Below are 12,295 nucleotides of genomic sequence, written 5' to 3'. Positions count from 1 at the left end.
TGATAAGTTTCTATATATTTTGGATACTAACACTTTATCTGATATGTCATTTGCAATTATCTTCCCCCATTCTGTAAACTGCCTCTTGGTTGTTTCTTTCACTGTGCAGCTTTTTATTTTGATGAAGCCCCAATAGTTCATTTTTGTTTTTGTTTCCCTTGCCTCTGGACATATGCCTAGTAGGAAGTTGCTACAGTCAATGTCAAAGAGGTTGCTGCCTGTGTTCTCCTCTAGGATTTTGTTCATTTCCAGTCTCACGTTTAGGTCTTTCATCCATTTTGAATTTATTTTTGTGTATGGTGTAAAAAGTGCTCCAGTATTGCCAACACTGTTTGTTCAAGACACTTTTATCCTTTGGATATTCTTTCCTGCTTTATCAAAGATTAGTTGACCATTTCTGGGTTTTCTATTCTGTTCCATTGATCTATGTATCTGTTCTTGTGCCAGTACCATACTGTCTTGGTGACTACAGCTTTGTAATATAGCTTGAAGTCTGGAATTGTGATGCCTCCAGCCACTTCTTTTTCAAAATTGCCTTGGCTATTTGGGGTCTTTTGTGGTTCCATACAAACCTTAGGATTGTTTGTTCCAACTCTGTGAACTGGTGGTATTTTGATAGGGCTTTCATTAAATATGTAGATTGCCTTGGATAATATAGACATTTTAACAATATTTGTTCTTCCAATTCATAAGCACATCATTTCACTGCATTCTTTTCTAACAGCTTTGTTAAGATATAATTCATGTATCATAAAATTCATCCTTTTAAGTGTACAATAAATGGCTTCTAGTATATTCACAAAGTTGTACAACCATTACCAGTAATTCCGGAAATTTTTCATCACTCTAAAAATTAATCCTATATCCATTAGCAGTCAACCCTCATTCTCTCCTCTCCCCATTCCCTGGAAGCCACTAATCTACCTTCTATCTCTATGAATTTGCCTTTTCTGGACATTTCATATAAATGAAATCCTATTATCTGTGGCCTTTGGTGTCTGGCTTCTTTCACTTAACATGTTTTCAAGGTTGATCCATGTTGTAGAACGTATCAACACTTCATTCTCTTTTATAGATGATTAAAGAGACATGACACATTTATCCATTCATCAGTTGATCAACATTCGGGTTGTTTCCATCTTTTGTGTATTATATATATGACTGCTATGAATATTAGTGTACAATTTTGGTGTGAATATATGTTTCCAATTTTCTTAATGCATATACCTAGGAAGAGAATTCCTGGGTTACATGCTAACTCTATATTTAACTTTTTAAAAATTTTTAAAGTTTTTTAGTGATCTCTACACCCAATGTAGGGCTCAAACTCACAACCCCAAGATCAAGAGTCACATGCTCTTCCAACTGAGCCAACCAGGCACCTCTTTATATTTAACTTTTTGAGGAACTGTTAAATTGTTTCCCAAAGAAGCTGCATTATTTTACATTCCTATCAGCAATGTGTGATGGTTCTGATTTCTTTATATCCTTGCCAACACTTAATATCTTTCTTTTTTATTACTGATATATCCTAGTATGTGTAAAGCAGTGAACCACTGTGATTTTTATTTGTATTTCCCTAATGATTAATGATGTTGAACATCTTTTCATATTCTTATTGGTCATTTATTTTCTTTATAGAAATGTCTATTCAAATTCTATGGTCATTTAAAAAACTAGGTCATGTATCTTTCTATTACTGAGTTGCAGGAGTTTTTGTATATTCTGGATACAAGTCCCTTGTCAGATGTGTGAGTTGCAAATATTTTCTCCTAGTATGGAGCTTTCCTTTCCATTTTCTTAATTTTTGAAATGCAAAAGTTGTTATTGTAATAAAGTCTAAAATACTAATTTTTTTCTCTTATGGATTGTATTTTTGGTATCAGATCTAAGAAATCTTTCTTTAACTTAAGAATATACATATTTTTTTCTATGTTTTCTCCATAGAGTTTTATAGTTTTAACTCATATATATGTCTATCATCCATTTTGAGTTAATTTTTGTACATGGTATGAGGTAGAGGTCCAAGTTCATTCTTTTCCACGTGGATATCAGCTGTCCCAAGACTATTTGTTGAAAAAACTAACTTTTTCCACTTAACTATATTGGTACTCTTGTTAAAAATCAATAGTCCATAAATGTTAGGGTTTATTTCTTAACTATCAATTATATCCTATTGAGCTGTATGTTTAGCCTTATGCCAGTATTACGGTGTCCTGATTACTGTGGCTCTGTGGTATGCTTTGAAATCCGAAGTGTGAACTGTCCAACTATATTCTTCTTATTCCAGACTGTGCTGGCTATTTTAGGTTGGCCTCCATTGTTGCTAAACAGAAATCAACCCTTAGATGTACTGCTCTATGGTTAATATTTTTTTTCTTTCACTGTTTTCAAGATTTTCTCTTTGTCTTGGTCTTAAGTAGTTTGAATAGGACATATCTAGGTACGGATCTTTTTAAATAATGTATTTTTAAAATTCCATTATGATTAACACACAGCATTATATTAGTTTAAGGTACGCTGTATCATGATTCAGTAATTCGATATATTACACAGGGCTCATTACAGTAAAGATACTCTTAGTGCCCTTCACCTATTTCATCCATTCCCCCACCCACCTCTCCTCTAGTAACCACTAGTTTGTGCTTTATATTTCAGAGTCTTTTTCCTTGCTCATTTGTTTTGTTTCTTAAATTCCACATATGAGTGAAATCATACAGTGTGTGTCTTTCTCTAATGGATGGATCTAGCGGATATGGATCTTTTCAAAGTTTTTTCTTTTCTTGGAGATTTGCTGAGTTTCTTGAATCTGTTAATGCTTTTCATCCAGTTGGGGGATTTTTTCGGTTATTATTCCTTCATATTTTTTCCTGTTTTTCCCTCTCCTTTCCTTCTGAGATTCTTAATACACATCTGTTGGTGTGCTTAATATTGTTCCATAAATCTTTGAGGCTCTGCTTATTTTTCTTCAATCTGTTTCATTCTGTCTTTAAAAAATAATTTGTTGATCTTCAAAGTTCATTGATTTTTATCTGCCGTCTCAAATGTGCTGTTGAGCCCATCTAAAGAATTTTTCACTTATTAGTTTCAATTCTAGAATTTTTTTTTGTAGTTTGTTTCTCTACTGAGATTGCCTATTTATTGATAAACTGTTATATTTTCCTTCAATTCTCTGAACAGCTTTATAAGAGCTGCTTTGAAGTCTTAGCTATATTTAACATTTGGACCCCCACTCAGAACGAGTTTCTATTGACTATTATTTTTTCCTGAGTATAGGTTTTAGCATCCTGTTTTTTATATATCCCATATTTTTTGGTTAAACTTTTTAGATAGTATATTATAGAAACTCTGGATGTGGTTTTATTTTTTCTGAAGTTTTTTATTCTGTCTGGATGAGGTTTTTTCTGAAGTTTTTTTATTTTTAAATTTAGCTTGCTTAAATTGTGAGGTCTGTTTTCTCCATGGTGTGTAGCTGCTGTTGGCCCTTCCTGGTTTTTTCATTCTTATTTTTATGTTTTAGCCTGGTTTCCTGATGGTTACCCTATATCTGCATAGCTTAATGATAAATAAATGTTTTCAGTAGACACTGCTCAAACACCTTAACCTATAAGGCATCTACCTTCTCATCAGTTTGTGTGTGTGTGTGGGGGGTGTACATAGTCCCTCCACCCTATCCATGGTTTTGCTTTCCCTGGTTTCAATTACCCATAGTCAACCGCAGTCTGGAAGCAGATGATCCTCCTTCTGATATCAGGAGGTCAACAGTAGCCTCATGCTACATCACAATGCCTACATCATTCACCTCACTTCATCTCATCAAATAAGCATTTTATCATTTCATATCGACACAAGAAAAAGAAAAATGAGTATAGTACAATAAGATATTTTTAAAAAGAGACCATATAACTTTTATTACAATACACTGTTGTAATTGTTCTATTTAAATTATTGTTGTTAATCTCTTGTGCCTAATTTATAAATCAAACTTTATCATACATATGTATATATAAGAAAACAACAGTATATATAGGATTCAGTATTACCTGTGGTTTCAGGCATCCGCTGGGGTTCTTGGTAGTATTCCCCATAGATAAGGAGAGACTACTGGATTAATGTTGCAGCCAGTTCTCTTTTACAGTTTCACTCTTTACTGGTTTCTATAGGGTCTTCCCTGCACAAGTGTAGGTTCTCATTCAGCCAAGGATATACGGAGAATTTATCCTAGCCCTTCCATGGCTCTTTCATTTTTAAAATCTACCTAAGTAAGGTACTAGTTGGTCCATCACTTGCTCCAAACAGGACTGCAATCTTGGGCCAGCAAAATTACTGATTTTCCCCATCTGTTTCCTACTAGGTTTGGCATATTAGCTGACAAAGCTTCAAATTTTTACCCTCTGCCCCAAATTAAGTCCACCCTCAAGCAACAAATCTACTACTTCCAGTTGCATCCTCACTCTAGTAAAAACTATAGTTCTTGCCATTCAAACTAGCAAAGAGGAGGAAAGAACAGGAACAGCGTTGGGTGAACTCCTGTTGTTTTATCCAAAGCTCAGTTTTTCAATAATACACACTTCTGTCTTCAATTTCCAGAGTTGTGAAAGGTAGTTTTTTGACAATTTTGTCCAGTTTTTATACTTGCTTTTATAAATATGATCTGCAACTTCATGTCACCAAAGCCAGAAATTGCCTAGATAAACTTTTATACTTAAAAATGTGTGTATATACCCACAAATCTGCAGTTAATATAATTGTTTCACAGGTTGGGATTATAAAGTCTGAGCGTTAAGATATTATTGAAATTAAAAGACTTTCATACAATACTAGATTATTGACTGAAACTGAATTTAGGTTGTCAGAAACAATTTGTATTTAAAAACTTGATGCCCTGGGTATGTCATATTATAACATGGTTCATGTCAGACTATATACCAAATAAAAAAAGCTGATTAAAAAACACATCCAGTATATTTTAAAATATATGCATAAACAAATATACATATATGCAAAACACACAACAAGAAACTTAAAGAACATGCTTACAGGATTAAAAGTATCATAATTTGAATAGTAGGAAGGATTACAAGTACTATTTTTCCTATTTAAAAAAAAAATTGCCAAGTTCTCTATGCATTATGTGTAATACTAAAAAAAATAAATATTTTTAAAGAGAGAAAAAGGCTATGTACATCATCTACTTAATCAGTCCCAAGTCACACGCTGAAATTAAAGCAGTTTCACAACTTTAAAAAGGAAAATTTATATGGATATCTTAATATATTATTTTAGAATACTTATAAAGTTTGCAGTTAATATACACAGAAGAAATTTTATTACCATTTTGTTTTCCTGGGTATGAAAACAGGTTTTGATCAAATATCGTCAAAATAAGTACATACCATATTAAGGTGGCTACTTTAAGTGGCAACACTCATTTACATATTCAATTTCTGGCACAGTCATTTAAAAATTAATTCTACCAGTACATGACAATACCTTATATTCAGGAACTATTTTAAGCAACTTCTCCTATGTCTCATTATCATAAAATTACATTTTTGTTGTCTTAAATTTTATTTCTATGATCAATTTCATTCCTTTAAGGACTTACCTTTGCTGCATGGTATGTACTAGCTTCAAGTAAATCTTCTTTTTTAGCTTCTTTGGCAAGCAGGTTAAATCGACTTAACATTGCAGCTTTACAAAGCCGACTTGCCATTGACACACCACTTTTAAATGGAGAACTAAAGTAGAAAGCAATGAAATATCCACTAATCATTATTCAAGGATTTATGTTGGCAATTGTAGAGATTGAAATCAACACAGAATCTACAAATATTTTTCTCAATTATATACAATGAAGACAGTGAAAGATTTTTACACAAAAATCGTTCTGAATATTACTTTCTGAAGCTAATTTCTTTTATTAAATTACAGCTTAAATTATTATAGTGTTGCATTAAAAATTAAAGAAGATGGATACTGGAACATTTTATTGTTTGAAGCAAAATTAATCTATGCTGATCCAAATTAAAACAGTAGCTGTACCAGAATTGACTGAAAAAAGGTACAGAAATATTTTCTGGAATGATGAAAATGTCCTGCATTTTAATGGGTGATGGTTATACAGGTGTATACATATATCAAAAGTCATGAAACTATATAGTACATTTCACTGCATTAAATTTTAACTCACTAAAAAAAATAAACTATATACACACCTCCTCATGACCTTCTTTCCATATACGTGTATGTGCATGCAGATATATTTTTGTTTCTAATAAAAGTGGGTCTATAGACCATGAAATTTTTTGCTATAACTCTCTCTTCATTATATCTTATTAGTTGTTTTTGTATTTACAAAAATTGCCCAAATCCTTCATTCCTCCCTGTCTCCATACTCTTTATAATGTGACTTCTCACATTCTCCTCTCAGTAACTGTGGTTGATTTCCCCTCTGCTGAATTTGGGTTAGCTTTGTGACTTATTTGGTGAATGGAATAGAGGTTGTGTCAGTACTGAGCCTGGGCCTCACAGGTTTGTGTTCATTCTCTAGGGAATCCTTCCTCTGCCAAATGAGCTAGCTGGGACTAGTCTAGGGGAGGGTGAGACAACACATGGACTGGAGCCCTGTCATCACTCTAAGATCAGCAAAATTAAATTTCTGTTAACCTAGAGTTAACCCTAGATGAATGAGGGAGCCCCAAAAAATCCAGCTCAGTTGACCTAAAAACTTGTGAGCAGTAATTAATGGTTATTTTAAGTCACTAAGTTTTGAGATAGTTTTATATATAGCAATAGTTAACATATGCTCCTGTGTATGAAATCTATTGATCTCTTTATTAATATATTCACCATGATACCTTTTGTTGTAGTTTTACCAATAATTCTCCTGGGCTTTTCAGGTAGAATATGATAACATATGCAAAGAATGGTAATTTTACCTTCTCCCTTCCAATATTTTATAATCTCTCATTTCTTTCTCTTGTCCAAATGCTTTAAGTAAAATATTAACAACAGTAAACAATAATGTCTTGTTCTGGATGTTATCAATCATGATGATACTTTTGACGAATAAACACACATTTTATCCTTAACAAAAATATCAAAACTATTGCTTTTTTATTACCTTTCTCTAGAATAACTGTAGCTATATTATATGCCTTAGAATTTATAGAGATGAATATGTGATATCCTTAATTCAATTAATAAGGCGACTTATTTTATTTTTTTAACTTTATTTATTTATTTATCAGAGAGAGAAAGAGAGCACAAGCAGGTGGAGCAGCAGGCAGAGGGAGAAGGAGGCTCCCCGCCAAGCAAGGAGCTAGGAGCTGGATGTGGGACTTGATCCAAGGACCCTGGGATCATGACCTGAGTGAAGGCAGACACTAAACTGACTGAGCCACCCAGGCGTCCATGAGCCACCCAGACACCCCGGCAACTTATTTTAATAAGAATTTCTAATCTGGTATTATTTCTATTATGTTACTATCCTCACTCCCACAAAAAATACTGACTGATATTATTGTATAAAATATGTATTTGTTAATGTACTGCTACATTCTGCTCCTTAATATTTTATTTAGCTGTTTTGCTTCGATATAAAACAAAGTTTCATCTGTAACTTTTGTGGAGGGAGGGCAGCAATCTTCTATCAGATTTAAGTAGCACTGATACGCCTGCTTCATAAAAGGATTTTAATGTTTTCCCATCTTCTTAGATAGCACTGGAAATTTCTGCTATTTAACGGTTTAAAAATTCATCTGAACCACCTCAGAATGGTGCTTTCTTTGAGAATAGATAGGGCACCTTCTTGATAACTTTCTTATGAAAATAATCTGCTTAAGTTTTCCCCTCTTCTGTACCAGTTATAGAAATAATTTTTCCTAGAAATGTATGCATTTCACAAGGTGTTTAAAATATTTAAAAATATTTTAAAATATTTACTTTTACTCTTCTTTTTCTGTTATTTACTCCCTTATTATTTTATTAAATCTGAGATTAGCTAGTGACATTTTTTCACAGAATCTTTTATTACTTCCAACTTTTTGTTATTTAGCTCTTTAAATTACATTTCTAGTTTGGCTGATTTCTTCATTCTGCTTATTTCCATTATCTCTTGATAAAGCATCTGAATGAAGTACTAGCTTTTCCATTCAGCTTTGCTTTTGCTGTATATCCTACAAGTTCTGATATGTAATACTTTCAATAACCTTGTTTTCTAAATATTCTGTGGTTTCATTTTATATTTCCTCCTTGAGCCAAAAGTTAAAGGACTTTTTTCCCCAATGAAAGAAATTCCTAGTATACTGATTATGTTATTTACAGATTTACTGTTTCACAATCAGAAAATACTATCTACATTGCTTCTAACTTCTATTTATATTCAACTTAGTTAACATATAGTGTATTATTAGTTTCAGGGTAGAGTTTAGTGATTCATCAGCTGCATATAGAACTCAGTGCTCATCACAAGTGCCCTCCTTAATACCCATCGCCCATTCAGGCCATCCTCCACCCACCTCCCCTCCAGCAACCCTCAGTTTGTTTCTTATAGTAAAAAGTCTCTTACGGTTTGCCTGTTTTTATCTTAGTTTTCCTTCTCTTCCTCTATGCTGTTTCTTAAATTCTACATGCATGAAATCACATAGTATTTGTCTTTCTCTGACTTATTTCACTTAGCATAATCTACTCTAGTTCCATCCACACTGTTGCAAATGGCAAGATTTCATTGTTTTTGATGGGTGAGTAATATTTCATGGTATATACATATACACCACATCTTCTTTATTCATTGATCTATCAATAGATATCTGTGCTCTTTCCATATTTTGACTATTGTGGACATTACTGCTATAAACATTGGGGTGCATGTGCCCCTTCAAATCACTATTTTTCTGTCCTTTGGATAAATACCTGCTAGTGCAATGCTGGTCATAGGTTAGTTCTGTTTTTAACTTTTTGAGGAATACTGTTTTCCACAGTGGCTGCGCCAGTTTGCATTTCCAGCAACAGAGTAAGAGGGTTCCCCTTTCTCCGTATCCTTCCCAACATCCATTGTTTCCTTTTGAGTTTTTCATTTTAGCCATTCTGACCAGTGTGAGATGGTATCTCATTGTGGTTTTGATTTCTATTTCCCTGATGATGAGTGGTGTTGAGCATTTTTTCACATGTCTGTTAGCCTTTTGTATGTCTTTTTTGGAGAAATGTCTGTTCATGTCTTCTGCCCATTTCTTGACTGGGTTTTTTGGGTTTTGGGTGTTGGGTTTGGTAAGTTCTTTATAGGTTTTATAGTAGCCCTTGATCTGTCATTTGCAAATATCTTTTCCCATTCCGTAGGTTGCCTTTTAGCTTTGTTGATTGTTTCTTTTGCTGTGCAGAAGCTTTTTATCTTGATGAAATCCCAATAGTTCATTTTTGCTTTTGTTTCTTTCACTTCTGGAGACGTGTCTAGTAGAAAGTTGCTGAGGCTGGGGTCAAAGAGGTTGCTGCCTTTGTTCTCTAGGATTTTGATGGATTCATGTCTCACGTTTAGGTCTTTCATCCATTTTGAATTTTTGTGTATGGTAAAAGAAAGTGGTCCAGTTCCATTCTTCAGCATGTTGCTGTCCATTTTTCCCAACACCATTTGTTGAAGAGACTGTCTTTTTTTCCTTTGGATATTCTTTCCTACTTCGTTGAAGATTAGTTAGCTGACTATAGAGTTGAGGTTCCACTTCTAGGTTCTCTCACTGCTTCTTTCAGAGTTTGAGATTTTCTTTGTGGCCTAACGTAGGATCAATTTTTTTCAATATTCTGTAGAATCTTCAAAAGTATTTTTACGGACAGTTTTGTGTAAGTTAATCAAATCTACCTTTCTGTTATTTAAAACCACTAATATCCTTGTTTATTGTTTTGTCTATTTGATCATGAACTGAAAGGTCAATTACTTTCTCAACTAGTAGTGGATTTCTATTTTTCCTTCTCTTCTGTAACTTCTGTTTTATGAATATTGGTACTATGTTATTTGTTGCATAGATATCCATTACTGTTCTTTCTTCCTTGTGAATTATACATTATAATAATAAATTATCCTTTGCCTTATGTAATGCTTTGGAGCTGAACTACACCTTGTCTAATATTTAGATCACATCTGCTCTCTTCATTTGTAATCATCTGGCAAGCATTTAGCTATAATAAATTAGTTAAGCTCATTTTACATTAATTTCAGCTGTTATGCTCATATTTTATCTGCTTTCAGTAAAAGACTTTTTAATGTCTTATCAAAGACTTGTTTTGTTTGTGTGTGTGTAGGTTGTCCATTATTAAGAGCTGATTCAAGGCAAGAAAAGTGTAATCCACACTAGCTGAAATAATCAATAATAAGCCTGAGTTCATATCAAGACACTTTTGTATGTGGTCTTAATTTAAACCCATCTTTCACAAAGAAAGTTTAGGCAGTTTAGGCAATTAAATTTTTAACATTATTCATTACCTCATTATAAATGTATGGTCACGCTGAAAGAACAGTTTTAGTTTTACTTGATAATCAATGGCAGGGATATTATAAAGAAATGTCTAAAAGGCATAGCATATTATGGTTACTGATAAGGGCTTTGAAAATAAAATGTCCAGATAAGAACTCCAGCTGTGTTACTTACTATTTGGGTGACTTTAAGCAAGATATTAAACCTAGCTTGAATCAGTTTATCTGAAAAAGAGCAACATTACCATCCAACCTACAGGGTTATTATAAGAAGGCAATACAACCTAGTACATTAGTTTTCACTTTTAAGTATATGTAAGTAATACTTGAAAACACATGTCAAAAATACAGATTCTCAGCCTTAGATCCAGAAATTCAGATTCAGTAAGAGAAAATGAATTTTTAAAACAAATACGTTATATGATTCCAGTGTTAATTAAAATCACAAAAAGATACTTAGAAAAATATAGGTTCTGGAGGCTGATTTTGAATGCTGGCTCCATTCAACTTACTATGTAACTTCAGTAAGTTATAGAACTTCTCCAGGTCTTCTTCTCATCAGAAAAAAAGAATGTTTTGTTTTGTTTTTTTAAATTAGCACAATGCCCACAAAATCGTTGCACTCAATGATAACTATTATTATTGTTCAGAAATAAAAAAACTGTACCTAAAAAGTTAGAATAATTTTAAAAGTTCTATTAAAATGCATTTTTCCTTAATATTTTTAAAGGTTTTGTTTTGTTTTTATTATAGCATTGGTGGAGGTAGATTTACTGTGAAGCTTAACTTTCTGGGCCCCTTACACTTGCACAGGCCCCTTCTAAATATAGCTGACCCTTGAACAGCATGGGTTTTAAACAGCACAGGTCCTTTTATATGCAGATTTTTTTCTGATAAATACAGTATTATAAATGTATTTTCTCTTCCTTAAGATCTTTTTTTTTAATTTAAATTCCAGTTAGCCAATACAGTGTAATGTTAATTTCAGGTGTACAATTTAGTAATTTAACACTTAATACAATACCCGTTGCTCACCACATGTGTCCTGCTTAAATATGCGATTTTAAAAGAAATTAGTAATGCTAACCTTTCAGTGATCTTTCCACTTAGGCCATCCACAATCTCCAACGAAATGTCCCCCTGTGCCCAATTCAGACTCAGGGTTTTATATTCCAAGTTTGTTTGAAGTGGATATGCAGAAGGTACTAAACTAACATGAGGTCTGTTGACCAAGTAAAACATGGGAAGTTTTGAAGTGAGTGCATCATCGACCCGTTGCTTTACAGCAATTTCTAAACCTCTAGTATCACTGCAATTCCCATCACCTAGAAAGTAAAAACAAAACACTCAGAAATTCAATATCAAAAGACTAGACCAAAAAAAAAAAAAAAAAAAGAAGAAAGAAAGAAAGAAAGAAAGAAAGAAAGAAAGAAAGAAAGAAAGAAAAGAAAGAAAGAAAGAGAGAGAGAGAAAGAAAGAAACAGTCTAGGTCTATTTATCTTTTATCTTGCAAACTTCCTTTCCTACTTCTCAGCAGCTACTTCTATTTTCTTTACCAGAACCAGGACAAGGTAACAATGGTCACAATTTCCATTCAAAAAAGATTCTACAGAAAATAACTGACATTTCAGTGAATAAAAGTGAAGAGCCAGAACTCACCCAGAAAAAAATACAGTACTTTTTACAGGGTTCTCCCAGAGAGAATTGGCTCCTCCTGTCTTGATTTCTCAGATCACATTATGAAACAAGCAAACAATATAGGAGATAAATGCGTCTGAGAGATGGTTGGTGAGATTAAGTTATTTTTCCACATCTAAGGGCCACAAATTA

At 33.1% G+C, this 12,295-nt stretch overlaps 1 protein-coding gene across 1 annotated transcript in view; it reads right to left on the bottom strand.

Annotated features, from left to right (window-relative positions):
- Nucleotides 1-12,295, bottom strand: part of ADAD1 (adenosine deaminase domain containing 1) — a 48,174-nt gene that overhangs the window by 7,416 nt on the left and 28,463 nt on the right. The window contains exons 10-11 of the mRNA XM_045798640.2: nucleotides 11,553-11,790; nucleotides 5,609-5,741 (exon numbers count right to left, since the gene is read on the bottom strand). Of these exons, the coding sequence (XP_045654596.1) occupies nucleotides 5,609-5,741; nucleotides 11,553-11,790 (371 nt within the window). The remainder of the gene's footprint in view (nucleotides 1-5,608; nucleotides 5,742-11,552; nucleotides 11,791-12,295) is intronic.

Source organism: Ursus americanus, chromosome 13 (assembly GCF_024610735.1).
Source record: "Ursus americanus isolate L20-20 chromosome 13, mUrsAme1.1.p, whole genome shotgun sequence".
Lineage (NCBI taxonomy): Eukaryota > Metazoa > Chordata > Mammalia > Carnivora > Ursidae > Ursus > Ursus americanus.
This window is presented reverse-complemented; position numbering and strand designations above follow the sequence as displayed.